A 16,232-nucleotide genomic window follows, 5' to 3' on the forward strand; every position below is an offset into this window, starting at 1 on the left:
TAGACATGCAGGTAAGAAATGCAGGTAAGCTGAGGCATAAGACAAAGACGTAAAGATAACAATTTTGGCCTGGTGGTGGTGGTGGTGGTGGTGGTGGCGGCGGCGGCGGCGGCGGCGGCGCACACCTTTAATCCTGGCACTTGGGAGGCAGAGGCAGGCAGATTTCTGAGTTCAAGGCCAGCCTGGTCTACAGAATGAGTTCTAGGACAGCCAGGGAAACCCTGTCCCAGAAAAAACCAAATCAAAAAAACCAAAAAACCAAAAAACCAAAAAACCAAACCAAACCAACCAACCAAACAAACAAACAAACAAAACAACAGAAAAAAGGATAACACTTTTGATTATGTTCATGGACTTAAAAGAAATATGAAAAAATGTCTTAAGACTATGAAATCACAAACAGTTGAATGAAATAATGAGAACCCTTCAGGACATGAAAATACAAACTATATATATATATATATATTTTTTTTTTTTTTAAATATGTGAGTACACTGTAGCTGTCTTCAGACCCACCAGAAGAGGGCGTCAGATCTCATTACAGATGGTTGTGAGCCACCATGTAGTTGCTGGGATTTGAACTCAGGATCTTCAGAAGAGCAGTCAGTGCTCTTAACCACTGAGCCATGTCTCCAGCCCTTAAATATATATAATATAAAAAAAAATATATTTTTTTATTTTTTGGTTTTTTGGATTTGGTTTTTTGGAGACAGGGTTTCTCTGTATAGCCCTGGCTGTCCTGGAACTCACTCTGTAGCTGGCCTCGAACTCAGAAATCCGCCTGCCTCTGCCTCCCAGAGTGCTGGGATTACAGGCGTGCGCCACTACTGCCCGGCTCAAACAATATATTTTTAATAAAGTCATAGAGCCAGGCAGCAGTAGTGTGCACTTTTTTTTTTTTTTTTTTGGTTTTTTGGAGACAGGGTTTCTCTGTGTAGCCCTGGCTGTTCAGGAACTCACTCGGTAGACCAGACTGGCCTTGAACTCAGAGATCCGCCTGCCTCTGCCTCCCAGAGTGCTGGGATTACAGGCGTGCGCCACCACCACCACCACCACCGGCTAGTGCGCACTTTTAATCCTGGCACTTGGGGAAGCAGAGACTGGCAGATCTCTTGTGCTGTTCAAGGTTGGCCTGGCCTATAGAGTAAGTTCCAGGATAGCCAGAGCTACAGAGAAACCCTGTCTCAAAAAACCAAAAAAAAACCAACCAACTAAACACTCCTCAGCCTCTGAAAAAAAACCCAAACCAGGATCCATCTTCCTGCTGCACCCAAGAAATATACTTCGCCATCAAAGACAGACATCACCTCGGGATAAAGGGATGGAAAAGATACTGCCTGCAGCCTAAGCTGCCCTGATACTCACTGTGGAGGCAAGGCTACCTTCGGCAGTGATCCTCCTGTTGCTGCCTCCCAAATCCTCGGAATACAGGCTTATGCAAGCCCCCATATCTAGAATTTCTTATATTGATTTAATCTGTACAAAAATGGTGTGAGTCAGAATTCACCACCTTTACTATTTAGATAGGAACCTGAAGTCTGGGTCATTAAAGTCACTTTCCTTAGGAACATTAAAAAAAAAAAAAGGCCTTAGTTTCTAGTATTCAAACATCTAGCTCCAAAGTTTGTGTTGTTTATTGTAATAACTGTTCGTGGACAGCTCAAACTGCCACAAAATTTTTCTGTATATGATCGCCCGACCAGTTATCTTGTGCTTCAACAAGTAAACAACTGTTTCCCATGACAACAATCCAGCAGCAAAGACAGCTCTTATTTTCCCACATGCCTAGCTCTTCCTTGTGTTATTTACATTCACAAAGCTATTGTACCTTTCGAAGTGTGGTGGATGAACGCAGTGGTCCCGTCTTCCAGCTGTACTGCTTGCCCATCCTCCAGCCGCAAACTGTCCCCTGCTCAAGAGCAACACTTACATTTAACCCCTTATTCAGTACATCCTGTTACTCACACGCAGCAGCACCAGCAGCAGCAACTCATTATCACGTATCTATTTAAGAGTCACAGGACACTTAAGTAATCTCAGTAAAGTTGCTTTGAAAAAGTATTTCAAGTCAGGCGGTGGTGGTGCATGCCTTGAATCCCAGCACTTGGGAGGCAGAGGCAGGTGGATTTCTGAGTTTGAGGACAGCCTGGTCTACAGAGTGAGTTCCAGGGCAGCCAGAGCTATACAGAGAAACCCTGTCTTGAAAAACAAGACAAAACAAAACATAAAAAAAGAATAAGAAAAAGAAAAGGTATTTCAAGGAAAAGGGAGTAGCGAGCCTTGTTTTAGGAGTATATGTATGGATAAGGAGAGTTAGAAGAAAAGAGGAAGAAAAAGAGCGGAGTGGGGCTTGGCTCCAACAACAGCCACAGTTCCCTACGATCGCTGTCTACTAATCTCCCCAGCCCAGCACAGCAATGTCTTTTCCATTTTCTTTCGGAGGAGTCTTGGAAAAGTTTGATGCTCTGTTTGGTATCTATTGACTCATCTGAAAAGAGGAAGACCAGAAATCAGAGCAAGTTTATATAGTAAGAACCAGCTGAGGTAGCAAAGTCGGAGAATCAGGAGTTGTGTGTGTGTGTGTGTGTGTGTTTTAAACAAATGGTGCAGCCCTGGCTAGCTTGTATGGGCCTCACTATATAGTCCAAGATGGCTTCAGACCCAGAGACCAGCCTGCACTGGCAGCATGAAGACACGTGCCCCATGCCTGGCTGGTGTGTCTTAAATACTTACTACTTTTAGGTATAGGGACATGTTGAACATAGGCAGCAGAGCCATCTTCCAACTGAATGACCTGGCCATCAATGAGTCGCCCGTCTGGAACAAAACATTTATGCCAATAATTTAGCAGCAAAAAAATCTAAAACTTTATACAATTTCAAAATGATATCAACTATAAAAACATACACTACTTAAGCTCATGTTCATCTTGCTTCTTCCCTCAGTGTTCTGAGGCAATTCAAACCACATCCAGTGATCCTACAGAAAGCAGAAAATCCTCCCTCAGCCATCATTCCTCCCTCCAGTTTCAATCAGATAAAGTCAAGAGGAAGAGTGGCTCATTACAGCAAGCTACATGCACTCAACTGCTGTGCACCTCAGAACCACTGGGTACCAATGACCCTGAACGCGGCGAAGCTGGATGCACATAGCAGTCACTGTGTGTGCATCCTGCTGACATTCTCAGAGTTAGGCCTACCTTTGTCTACTATATATGGACATGGATGTCAGTTTTCCATATGAACAAAAAATGTTAGAACTGTACTATTTCTTGAAGCAAACTAAACACCAATTCAGAGATAATGTCATTTTAAGAAAACCAATAGAAAACAAAACAAAACATAAAAAACAAAATAAAGCGTCTTCTTCACATGCTTTGTAACACATTAAATCACAATCTAGAGTAAAAAAGTAACAAATGTCTTACTCCTCCTCCTCCTCCCCCCTTTCAGTCTCACAGTATCTTCCAGCTATTTCAAAAGGCAGCCCAAAATTATCAAAGCAAAACTTAAATTTAAACAACTTCCAAAATCATATGCAGCACAACATTTGTAGGAGACTAGAATGTCTAGTGGTGAGGGTTCTGAGTCACTGGCGTTATCCACCTGGCCGCACAAAGCACACCCACCTTTAGAATTATGCTGGATGTAAGCAGTAGAGCCATCTGCAAGTGTAACAGCTTGTAAACTCACACCTTCCATGTTTTCTAAATTGTCACCATCTATGATAAAAACAAAGTTATTTAGACACCAATATATGTGCATGTTAATGACATTAAATTCTTTTCTATAAAATAAAAACTAAGGAAAGAGCAAGTTGTTTAATTCTTTCTTTTTGGGGGGGGGGGGTGCTGGGATTACAGGTGTGCGCCACCACAGCCCAGCCAAGTTGTTTAATTCTTAAAGACACTGAAGCAGAATCTTTTTAAAAGAATTTACAAGCTGGCTGTTGGTGGTGGTGGTGGTGGCCGGTGCACACCTTTAATCCCAGCACTTGGGAGGCAGAGGCAGGCAGATTTCTGAGTTCAAGGCCAGCCTGGTCTACAGAGTGAGTTCCTGGAGAGCCAGGGCTACACAGAGAAACCCTGTCTCGGAAAAACCAAAAAAAAAAAAAAGAAAAGAAAGAAAGTAAGAAAGAAAGAAAGAAAAGAAAGAAAACAATAGGTAGGTAGGTAGATAGATAGATAGATAGATAGATAGAATAAAATGAATTTACAAAAAAAATATCTAGCTGAAAACGTCAGAGAACAGGAGAGGTCTGGATATCATCAAGACACATTGGATACATGTATGGGATTCTTTTAAAAAGTAACAACAACCACCACAACAACCACCACCACCAAGATCTTAATTGAGGGGAGGGGTTGGAGAAATGGCTCAGCAGTTAAGAGCACTGACTGCTCTTCCAGACATCCTGAGTTCAATTCCTAGCAACCACATGGTAGCTCACAACCATATGTAATGGGATCTGATGCCCTCTCCTGGTGTATATGAAGACAGTAGCAATGTAGTTATACAAATAAAATATATCAATAAATCTTTTTAAAAAAGATCTTTAATGGAAACCTCTATGATGCTTTCAAGCAAAATTACCTGCCACGGTTACCGCCTCTGTCAGGCACAGGGTCACATGTTGAGCCTCCATTCCTCCTCCAGGAAATTCGGTCATTCCCTGAGAATCCCGATTTATTTGCGCTAACAACATTTTTTACCTTGAAGAAAAATATGAGCACTTGAGAAGAAGGAATGGTGCACATGAAATCCAAGCTAAGAGAGTTCAGCAGGCAAAGGCACTTACATTCAAGTCTGATGACCTGAGTTTCATCCCCAGAATTCCCTTCGTAGAGAGAACTGGCTCCTGCGAGCCATCCACAGTTTACATATGCTTGGGCCAGAGAACGGCACTATTAGGACGTGTGGTCTTGCTGGAGTAGGTGTGTCACAGGGTGTGGGTGTGGTCTTGCTGGAGTAGGTGTGTCACAGGGTGTGGGCTTTAAACACCCTCATCCTAGCAGCCTTCAGATGAAGATGTAGAACTCTCAGCTCTTCCTGTACCACACTGGCCTAGATGTTGCCATGATCCCACCTTGATGATAATGTACTGAACCTCTGAATGAATAATCCAGCCACAATTAAATGTCCTTATGAGAGTTGCCTCGGTTGTGGTGTCTGTTCACAGCAGTAAAACCCTAAGATAGAAGTTGTTACCAGGGACTGGGCTATTGCTGTGATAGGACTGACTATGCTTTTGTTTAGCAGAATGTGGATTTGGGGACTTGGGATTTGGAGAGCCATAGAATGCTTTAAATAGGGATTAATAGGCCATCTTAGTAGGACTATGGAAGACTTTGGTGCTGAGATTAATTTGAACTGTGCAGACCTGGCCCAAGAGGTTTCAGAGGAGAATTTCAGTATGTGACATAGAGACTGGTTTTTTTTTTTTTTTTTTTTTGATTTGGTTTTTCCGAAACAGGGTTTTTCTGTATAGGTATGGCTGTCCTGGAACTCACTCTGTAGACCAGGCTGGTCTCGAACTCAGAAATCCGCCTGCCTCTGCTTCCCAGAGTGCTGGGATTACAGGCGTTGGTACACACTTTTAATTCCAGAAGACAAAGTCAAATCTATCTCTAGCCTGGGACAAAGTAGGTTCTAGGTGAAGAAAAGTTTAAATTCAGACATGGTGGTACATATCCTTAATCCCAGCTTTACAGGGAAACAAAGCCATGAAGATCTCTGAGTTCAAGGTCAATCTACAGCGCAAGTTCCAGGAAAGCCAAGCTTAGACAGTGAGAAAGCTGGAAAACAGAAATCTGGTAATAGAATAAGGGGGTGAGGGGAATGTTCCAGCCCCAGCAAGAATTAGAACACAGCAGCTTTGGCCATGTGGCTCTGGCTTTAGAGTGAAAAATAGAAGGGATTCCTGGGACAACTGATGCTGGTTAGCTGGAGCTACGAAATTGGTGGTGATTAAAAAAGAGACCAGCATGGGGGCTCAAAGGTTAAGAACACTGACTACTCTTCTAGATGTCCTGAGTTCAATTCCCAGCAACCACAAGGTGGCTCACAACCTGTAGTGGAATCTGATGCCCTCTTCTGGTGCGTGAAGACAGTGACAATGTACTTACATAGCCAAGGTTGTACAAGGTGCTGCAGCTGTACTTGGTAATGTGTAGGAATCACCCAGGCTGTTTTGAAGGCATGAAGGGGTCATGAAGAGCAGCTGAGGCCTGGCAGTGTGAGAGGCTATGGAAAACCATTGGTGAAGGTGCAGTCTTAGTTGCAGTTGATGGCTCAGGACTGAAGGGATCATACAAAGGATTTGAGGGTTGGCACCATGAAGAAATCCTATGAGAGGCTATTGGTTAAGCCTAGTTGCAATGTAAGATCTCAGTGTGTTGGAGATGCCAGTACCATGGGATGATCAATGTGACCTTAGACTGATACAGAGGGCAGAGCTGGAGAAGTGACACCAGCCCTTTGAAGGAGCCCAGAAGATTATGTGTGGATCCTAGACATTGCAACAAGAAGTTGTAACACTGAAGTTGCCTTGGAGTCCCTAAGATTTTTGAGATGCCAAAGCCATAGAATATCTGTGGAGGAAAGCTGCCAACAGGGAGTGGAACCAGCCCAGGAGAAAGAAGTCTGTTGCTCTCAACAAAGATGAAAAAGGAGTTGGAAATCTGAAGACAGCTTTGACATCAAACATGGAGATGCATAGTTTGGAGTTTACCCAGCTGGTTTCCTGTCTTGTTTTGAGGATTATAGGTATGGCTCCCATAGACTCATATGTTTAAAGAAGCCTACGGGGGCCAGGGAGTGTAATGTGATGGTTTGTATATGCTTTGACCAGGGAGTGGAACTATTAGGAGGTGTGGCCTTGTTGGAGTAGGTGTGTCATAGTGGGCATGGGCTATAATACCATAGTCCTAGCTGGGCTATAATACCATAGTCCTAGCTACATGAAAGTCAGTCTTCCACTAGAAGCCTTCAGATGAAGATCTATCAGCTCTGCCTGTACCAGTCTGCCTAGATGTTGCCATGCTCCCACCCTGATGATAATGCACTGAACCTCTGAACAAGCAAGCCAGCCCCAATAAATGCTGTCCTTTATAAGATATGCCTTTGTCATGGTGTCTGTTCACAGCAGTAAAACCCTAACTAAACATACACAAATATAAAATCTTGGCCAGGCTAAACATACACAAATATAAAAATCTTGGCCAGGCCTGGCGGTATACACATGCTTTTGATCCCAGTATTTATGAGGCAGAGGCAGGCAGGCAGATCTCTGTGAGTTAGAGGCCAGCCTAGTCTACAGAGAGAACTCCAGGACAGCCAGGGCTACACAGAGAAATCTTGTTTCAGAAAAAACAAACAAACTAAAAACCCCAAAAGGACCAGCCTAGTCTAAATAATGAGTCTCTGCCTCTGGGGGTGACTGTTATCTCTAACTCCATATTAGGGATGAACTCTGATGAAACTCAAGATGAAGTTTATTCAGTATCAGTCTGACCAACAAATCAAAATTAGGCATAACTGTCAAAACCCCAGAGGTCACTGACAGGATCGTAGTGAAGATTCAAGGACCAGACCCCTGATTGCCCAACACTAGTAATGGGAGCCAGGAGCACATAAAGCACATGCTGACCTACGGTTTCTGATACACACTGAACTTTACCACTCACAATGTTTCCTCCTCAGAGATATCCTGGAAAGAGTGGCCTGGCTGGCCATTAGAACCACCAGTGTCAACAGGCTCACCAGCAAAGGAAATGAGTAGACAGTTCACATGCAAATTTTCTTCTTAAACAAAACCACACACACATCCACATACACACACATCCACACACACATCACACAAAAGAAAGAAAGAAAGAAAGAAAGAAAGAAAGAAAGAAAGAAAGAAAGAAAAAGAGATGGAGGGAAGGAGGAAAGGAGGGAGGGAGGGAGGGAGGGAGGGAGGGAGGGAGGGAGGGAGAGAGGGAGAAAGGAAGGAAGGAAGGAAGAGTAAGAAAGGAAAGAACAATGAAATCAGGAATATCCCATATCTTTTTACTGTGCCCTTCTGTGGTGTGGGGAAATCCAGGGCTTATCCAACACACTGGGCAAGAGCTCTTCTCTTAAAATTCAAGAAAAAGTCTGGTGGTTTCAGCCTACACCTTTAATTCCAGCACTTGGGAGGAGTTTGAGGCCAGCCTGGCTTACAGAGAGAGTGCCAGGACAGTAGGGCTACACAGAGAACCGTCTTAGAAACAAAAACCAGAACAAAACAAAACAAAACCCGAAAAAAGATTCAAGAAAAAGTTAATTTAGGGGCTGGAGAGATGGCTCTGCGGTTAAGAGCACTGACTGCTCTTCCAAAGGTCCTGAGTTCAAATCCAAGCACCCACATGGTGGCTCACAGCCATCCGTAAAGAGATCTGATGCCCTCTTCTGGTGCATCTGAAGACAGCTACAGTGTACTTACATATAATAATAAATAAAATTTAAAAAAAAATTAAAAAAAAAAAAGTTAATTTAACAGTCGACCAGTCTCCTGGGTTTGGACTACCTTGACTTCCTATGAAATCAAATACATTCTGTTTTTTCTCTGAATAAACACATCTTATTTTACACACAAACACACACACACACACACACACACACACACACACACACACACACACGCACGCACGCACGCACGCACGCACGCACGCACGCACGCACGCACGCACGCGAAATTAAGCCACCAATTCATTTTTATGCTTTGATAGATTTGTCATCTGGACTTGTCTATTTCTAACACTTTAAGATACCCAGAGTAAAATTTATCAATCCACCTGTGACTAAGTTTTCTCTTAATGATAACAGGGTAATCATGGACTGGCATAATTTTTATCCTTCTAAATGTTTTTTTAATCATGTCTTTTAGAGATGGCTCATCCATTAATAGCGCATACTGCTGGGCCGGTGAGATGACTTAGTGGTTAAGAGCACTGACTGTTCTTCTGAAGATCCTGAGTTCAAATCCCAGCAACCACATTGGCTCACAACCATCTGTAATGAGATCTTCTGGTATGTCTAAAGACAGCTACACTGTACTTACATATAATGATAAATAAATTTTTTTTTTTAAAAAAGTGCATACTGCTCTTGCAGAAAACCTGGGTTCAGTTGCAGCTCATAGGACAGCTCAAAATTACCTGTAGTTCCAGTTCTGGCCTCTGCAATCACCAAGCACACATGCTGTACATGTAGGTAAAAAAACCTCATACACTAAATAAAAATTAAATAAAACTTATGGGCCCTGGTTTTTAATCCTAGCACTTGGGAGGTAGAAGCAGGTGGATCTCTGAATTTGAGGCCAGCCTGGCTACACAGTGAGTTCAGGACAGACAGCCAGGGCAACACAAGAGAAAACCTGTCTCACAAAAGAAAACAAAAAGACAAAACAAAACAAAAATCGTTTTAAAAAATCCTTTATTTTTCACTGCTTCTTACTACAAGTACTGCAAGAATCTTTCTGTGTTCATTCAGCGCTCCCTCATTCTGGTCCAACCACCCTTTCTACCCTTTCTACCCTTTCTACCTTTTTTCTTCCTTTCTTTGAGACAGAGTCTTTCTATACAGCTGTGGCTGTCTTGAAACTTATTTGGTAGACCGGCCTGGCACTGAATTCAGAGAGATCTATCTTCCTGCCTCTACTCCCTAGGGCTGGGATTAAAGGAGTGTGACATGGTGCCTAGCATTAGTGTTTTCTACATGATTACATATTTTTCTTATAATACTGAAATATAAATTTTAAAATGAAGAAAAAATGATTCTCAGTAGCTTAACAAATCAAATTCTTTCTCTTTTTATTCTATACTGCTTGCTATCCATATACACATACTTGCATTTAGTGGTGTAATCAGAGACAACAATGCACTCGCCTGTTTTCCAGTAAACTATATAAGGGTATCTTTGTGTGTGTGTGTTTGCTGATGGAGCCTTCCACGGAGACATGCTAGATAACTGCTGCTCTGTGTAGCTATATTTCCCCAGGCCAATTGCTTAATTTTCTTTCTTTTCCCCCCCTTCGGTTTTTCCAGACAGGGTTTCTCTGTGTAGTTCTGGTTATCCTGAAACTCACTTTGTAGACCAGGCTGGCCTCGAACTCAGAATCTGCCTGCATCTGCCTCCCAAGTGCTGGGATTAAAGGTGTGTGCCACCACTACTCAGCTCCCAGCCCAATTTCTTTTTTCTTTTGTTTTGATTTGTTTGTTTAGTTCTGGAACTCACTCTGTAGACCAGACTGGTCTTGAATTCAGAGATCTACCTGCCTTTGCCTCCTGAGTACTGGGAATAAGGGCATGTGCCAACATGCCTGGCCCAATTTCTATTAAACTACATAAATGATCATTAAAATTACAGTTTCCAGCATTTTTCACTTCTGTAAATCCTTATGAGACCAAAAGTAATCATAATCATCATCACATAAAAAATTTGTAGGGTGGGTTAATACTGTTTGAGCCAATTAAGAGCTGAGGGTATAAATTTCACGTGATTAAATGCTTAATATTCACGCTGTCTTAGTTAGGGTTTTACGGCTATAAACAGATACCATGACCAAGGCAACTCTTACAAGGATATTTAGTTGGGGCTGGCTTATAGAGGTTCAGTCCAGTATCAAGGCAAGAACATGGCAGTGTCCAGGCAGGCATGGTGTTGGAGAAGCTAAGAGTTCTACAACTTCATCTGAAGGCTGCTAGCAGAATACTACCTTCCAGGCAGCTAGGATGAGGGTCTGAAAGCCCACACTCACTCCAACAAGCCACACCTTCTAATAGCACCACTTCCTGGGCAGAACATATACAAACCATCACATACACCATCTTGGACTCAGTCCCTGGCACTAAAGAAGACAAATTCTTTTCCCTATAAGCCATTTAGCATTTTTTCTTATTAAGTACTAGGCACATATTGTTTTCTCATTAAAAATAATAATTTGGGCCGGGCAGTGGTGGCGCACGCCTGTAATCCCAGCACTCTGGGAGGCAGAGGCAGGTGGATTTCTGAGTTCGAGGCCAGCCTGGTCTACAGAGTGAGTTCCAGGACAGCCAGGGCTATACAGAGAAACCCTGTCCCGAAAAAAACCAAATCCAAAAAACCAAAAAAGAAAAAAATAATAATGATAATAAAAAAAATAATAACTTGGGACCAGTGATTTCTTATTGGATGCCTGCCATCAACCCAGACAACTTGAGTTTAATTCCTGGGACCCATATGGTAGAAGGAGAATCAATTCCCCTGACCTTCCCACAAGTGCAATGACATGCGCTCTCTCCCTCTCTCTCTCCCTCTCTCTCTCTCTCTCTCTCTCTCTCTCTCTCTCTGTCTCAGAACAAATAAATTAATTAAATAAGCTGCCAGGATTTAAAAGCTGCATTTTTTTGGTTTTTTCGAGACATGGTTTCTCTGTATAGCCCTGGATATCCTGGAACTTACTCTGTAGACCAGGCTGGCCTCGAACTCAGAAATCCGCCTGCCTCTGCCTCCCAGAGTGCAGGGATTACAGGCGTGCGCCACCACCGCCCAGCTAAAGCTGCACATTTTTACAGCTGTTAAATGTGCTGTAAGGATCCAGGTAGACAGTTCAGGCTTGAACCTACATACAGTTCTTCCTGCTTGACCCCAAGAGCTGATACTGCATGTCCCAGACTGCATCACACCCCCTGCCCCATGTTTTTTTTTTTTTTTTTAAAGACAGTATCTCAGAGCCTATGCTGGTCTTAAACTTGCTCTACAGTCAAGAATGACCTTGAGGGATGCTGGCTCTCCTGCCTCTACTTCTTCAGTGCAGGGACTACAATGTGAACCACCACACAGGCTTTATCCACTGGGAGATGCAACCAGGGCCCCACGCATGCTCGGCAAACACTCTATCAACTCAGGGGAAAAGCTTTTTAAATAGAGTCTGCAGAAACATTCTAGGGCTGGGGATTTAGCTCTGAGGTAGAACAAGCACAAGGCCCTCTGCTCTGAAACAAACAAAACACCATTCTAGTTTAGGTTCTTCTAAAGAGAAGGAAAAAACGCAGGATCCTTACAATGAAATCTTAGAATCCCTTCAGAAATGAACATCGCCACCCCCACGCAGCCTCTCCATCACACTGCTTGCAGAATTAACCCCAATTCAGAAGTAGCTCCATCTGGCTCCTTACCTACCTTTGTAATTTCATCTCTATTGTCTTTCTTAAGAGCCTTTCCTTTGGTAACCTATTCAAAAGTGTGTGTATCCACACAATGCTAATATATGTAAATACACACTTAGCTGCCACTTGTATTTGTGGGTTTGTCCTGCTTTTTTTTTTGGAATTGCAGGACAGAGGACCCAGGGCCTTGCACACACGACCCAAGTGCTTTAGCGTCAGCATCTCTAGCAATCTTCATTTTTTTTAAGAAACTCAATTCCAGATGAAATTGAAAACTGCACATGAAAGTACAGTGTGGAGGTAAAAAAAAAAAAAATCACAGTGTAACTGGATAACTTGTACTAATTATTACAAAGACAAATGAGGGCCAGAGAGAAGGGCCTCATTAAGAGTATGCGCTATCCTCTCAAAGAATCCCAGTTCCACTGTTAGCATCCATATCTGGCAGCTCATGACTGCTTGTCATTACAGCTCCAGAGGATCTGACACCTCATGGAACGCTACCCATACACAGACCCGTCAACAAACACATAAAATAATAAATCTTTTTTTTTTTTTTTAAAGACACAGTCTCACTATGGAACCTTGGCTGGCCTGAACAAGAGATCTGCCTTTCTCTGTCTCTCAGGTACTGCAATTAAAGATGTGTACCATCATATCCATCAATAAAATAAACACGAAGGTGTTCTACCAAATGATTCTTAACATTTACTAAACATTCCTGAGGGCCTGTGAGGTGGCTCAGCAGATTCCAGGAATGACCTGATCCCTAGTTCCTGCAGAGGTGAAGGAGAGAAACCCTCTTAAGTTGTTCTCTGACCCCTGCACAGGCACTGCAGCAAGTGTGTGACCTCCTTCAAATAAATAAATTATAATGAAAATCGTTAAAACACTTTTATAAGTGTGTACAGTTCAATGAAGCACTTTTTGAAATAACAAAAATAAATAAATAAATAAATCAACAATGTAAAAACCCATCAAGAAGACGTTCAATATCCTGCCCACAAATGAAGCAAAGACAGTAAAAAGAAATCAATGCTCAGGACACAACTCGACTCTATCGCTCCTGACTATGACCTGCAAGGCCCTGGCTGTGACCTCCAGCCAGCAGTAAAAAGAGACATCTACATAAAATGGTAAGAAACTTGTCCAAGATGTGCAGTGAAGAAAAGAAGTAAGCGGCAGTAAGGGTATACCTGGTAGGGTTACAATCAGGTTTTTAAACCCATATGTAATAACAAAGCAAGCATGTTCTACAAATTCAAATGGTAAGAGATGAATGTAGAGAGTCTAGATTTTCAATATCTCATCCTGTACCCTGCAAAGGATCCAATATAGGACAAGTGCTCTACTGCTGAGCTATAGCCAAGCCTAAAAAACTTACTTCAATTCCTGGGTCCCACACGCTAGAAGGAGAAACTGACTCAGGGACACCCAAACTTGTTCTCCCTCCCCCCTCTCTCACACACTTGCACATGTGTGTGGACACACTTTTAAACAGTGAAAAGATACAAACAAACATTTCTCCCAAGATAGACAAATAATCAACAGACAAATGCACAATAAATGAAGAATTTCACTAGCAATCAGAGAAAGGCAAACAAACCCTACAAGAGACGCTGCCACTCATACTCAACAGGATGTCTATGATATCATAGACTGCCGTGTATAGTGGGACCCAGATAGGGAGGCAGGTAGCTAACTTTAAGTACAGCCTGAACTACATACCACAACCCTGTCTCAAACAGAACAGAACAAAACAGAAGATTAGTAAGAACTGGCAAAGAAGACATAATCCCAGCACTTGAGAGGCAGAGGTAGGCAGATTTCTGAATTCGAGCCAACCTGGTCTACAGAGTGAGTTCCAGGACAGTCAGGACTACACAGAGAAACCCTGTGAACAAAAAAAAGTAAATTTAGGTAGCTGGAGAGATAGCTCTGTGGTTAAGATTACTGACTGCTATTCCAGATGAGGTGGGTTTGTTCCTAGCACCAACATGGAGGCTTACAACCATTATATCTCAATCATTATATCCCCAGTTCCAGGGGACCTGACACCTTCTTCTGGTTTCCCTGGGCACCACGCCAACTACTTTTAGTTTTTTTCATTATGGGACAAGGTTTCTTTTTTTCTTTTTCTTTTTTTTCCTGAGATAGGGTTTCTCTGTGTAGCCCTGGCTGACCTGGAACTCACTCTGTAGACCAGGCTGGCCTCAAACTCAGAAATCCACCTGCCTCTGCCTCTGTGCTGGGATTAAAGGTGTGTGCCACCTTTGCCTGGCTATGAGATAAGGTTTCTCTGTGTATCCCTGCCTGGCTACCTTGAAATTCCACCTGTAGATTCACTTGCCTCAAGATTGCTGGGATTAAAGGCATATTAAAAGCATCTACCACCTCCTTGGGCCAATTTTCCCCCCTTTCCTGAGACAAGCTCCAGTGTGACTGACTGGCTGGCCTCGAATTAAGTGTATAGTCAAAAATAACTCTTGACTCCTGACCTTCCTGTCTCTACTCCCAAGTGTTTATAGGCATGCATTAGCATGGTGAGTTAATCTGCAGACTGAAGGCCTGGATTTAAGGCCTTGCTTGTACCAGGTAGGTAAGCATTCCACTTGCTGTATCTTTAACCTGCTCTTCACTTGGGATAGGGCCTCACTTCTAGATAACTCAGGTTAGCCTTAAACTCAATCTGTAGTGGAGGCAGGCCTTGAATTTGTAATTTCTCCTATTTCTGCCTTGATACCTTAGATTTCAAAGCTGAACTACTAGACTTAGTTTGGATTGTTTTTGAAGGTGAATTTGAAGGTGTGAATTCTATCAAAAAAAAAAAAAGGTGTTAATCATATACTTATTTTGAGATCCGGAACTCAGTGTGTAGCTAGCTGTAAATACCTAATAAAGAGTAGCCTTGGGCTGGAGAGATGGCTCAGTGGTTAAGAGCACTGACTGTTCTTGCAAAGGTCCCGAGTTCAAATTCCAGCAACCACATGGTGGCTAACAACCATCCTTAATGAGATATGATGCCCTCTTCTGGGCTGTCCAGACAGCTACAGTGTACTTACATACAATAAATAAATAAAATCTTAAAAAACAAAACAAAACACAAAGAGTAGCCTTGAACTCCTCTAGCCTCATACTCTGACTGCTGGGATTATAAAGGGGGCTACCATGCCCAGATAAAATAAACAAAGGGAAAGAGTAGTTGTACAATCCATTGACAAAATCTCCAAATACTCAAAATGTCAGGGTATGATTTATGCTTCTTATTGTTTTGTGACCTTTACATTTCACAATGAATTTAACACTGTTAAAATGTTAACACAGGTTTTTGCCGACTAGTGCAGAATGCATCTTTCCAAAGAACCAAACTGAACACAATCTGAAACGTGCAATTTCAACATTCCCAACGGAATATGCCAGATGATTTGAATATTTCAAAAGGGAAGGCAAAGCTTGATTCTAAACAAACAGATGGGCAATGGTATCCATTTCTACTTATTAAAACGTCGTCTAACGAAAGGGAAAAAGTTAAAAGAGTGAGCGAAAGTCCCATTATAAAACATTCCAAGAAACTATTTTTGAATATTCGATGTTAGGCCTCAGACTTTCGGAGAAAAAAATTGTGAAAACGAATAAATGTGCCTACGATCATAATCGGAAGAACCCCCGGGGCGATGTGCAGGCGGTGTCCCCAGTCGCAGGGCCCGCGCCCCTGTTGGGGCCTGCTGTGCACCGAGGCCCGGAGGCCCAGCCCGCCGAGCTTCGACACCGAGCGAGCGCCTAGGGACTCGCTCCGCGCGAAGGTCAGGTCGAGCAAAGCCGCCCCGGCTCCCGAGAGCTCCACCCTCCCCTCTTGCTCTTCCTCCCTTCCGCGGCCCCCTAAGGGGACAGGCGGGGCGCTGCGTGAAGGGGGGGGTGGCGTCTTCAGAGAGAAAAGCTCCGCCGCCCTAGAGTGGCGGCCTCGGGTTATTAATAAACTCCGCTTCAGCCCAGGCTCCGCTGCGAAGGCGGCCGTAGGATCGGCCAGGCCTAAGGACCGGCTTAAGCGGCTGGAGGTAGA

General features: G+C 43.1%; 1 protein-coding gene across 5 annotated transcripts in view; it reads right to left on the reverse strand.

The window, feature by feature from the left end:
- The window catches only part of Znf143 (zinc finger protein 143), a 40,195-nt gene that overhangs the window by 23,774 nt on the left and 189 nt on the right, over positions 1–16,232 (reverse strand). For 2 of the 5 annotated variants that reach the window (XM_052201335.1, XM_052201333.1), the window contains exons 2-5: positions 4,593–4,711; positions 3,629–3,721; positions 2,734–2,817; positions 1,829–1,909 (exon numbers count right to left, since the gene is read on the reverse strand). In XM_052201335.1, the coding sequence (XP_052057295.1) occupies positions 1,829–1,909; positions 2,734–2,817; positions 3,629–3,721; positions 4,593–4,704 (370 nt within the window). In that variant the 5' untranslated portion in view covers positions 4,705–4,711. Of the gene's footprint in view, positions 1–1,828; positions 1,913–2,733; positions 2,818–3,628; positions 3,722–4,592; positions 4,712–4,797; positions 5,346–16,232 lie in introns of those variants that run through there. The other 3 variants (XM_052201334.1, XM_052201331.1, XM_052201332.1) reach the window with 2 other exon arrangements.

This window comes from Apodemus sylvaticus, chromosome 1, assembly GCF_947179515.1.
Source record: "Apodemus sylvaticus chromosome 1, mApoSyl1.1, whole genome shotgun sequence".
NCBI lineage: Eukaryota > Metazoa > Chordata > Mammalia > Rodentia > Muridae > Apodemus > Apodemus sylvaticus.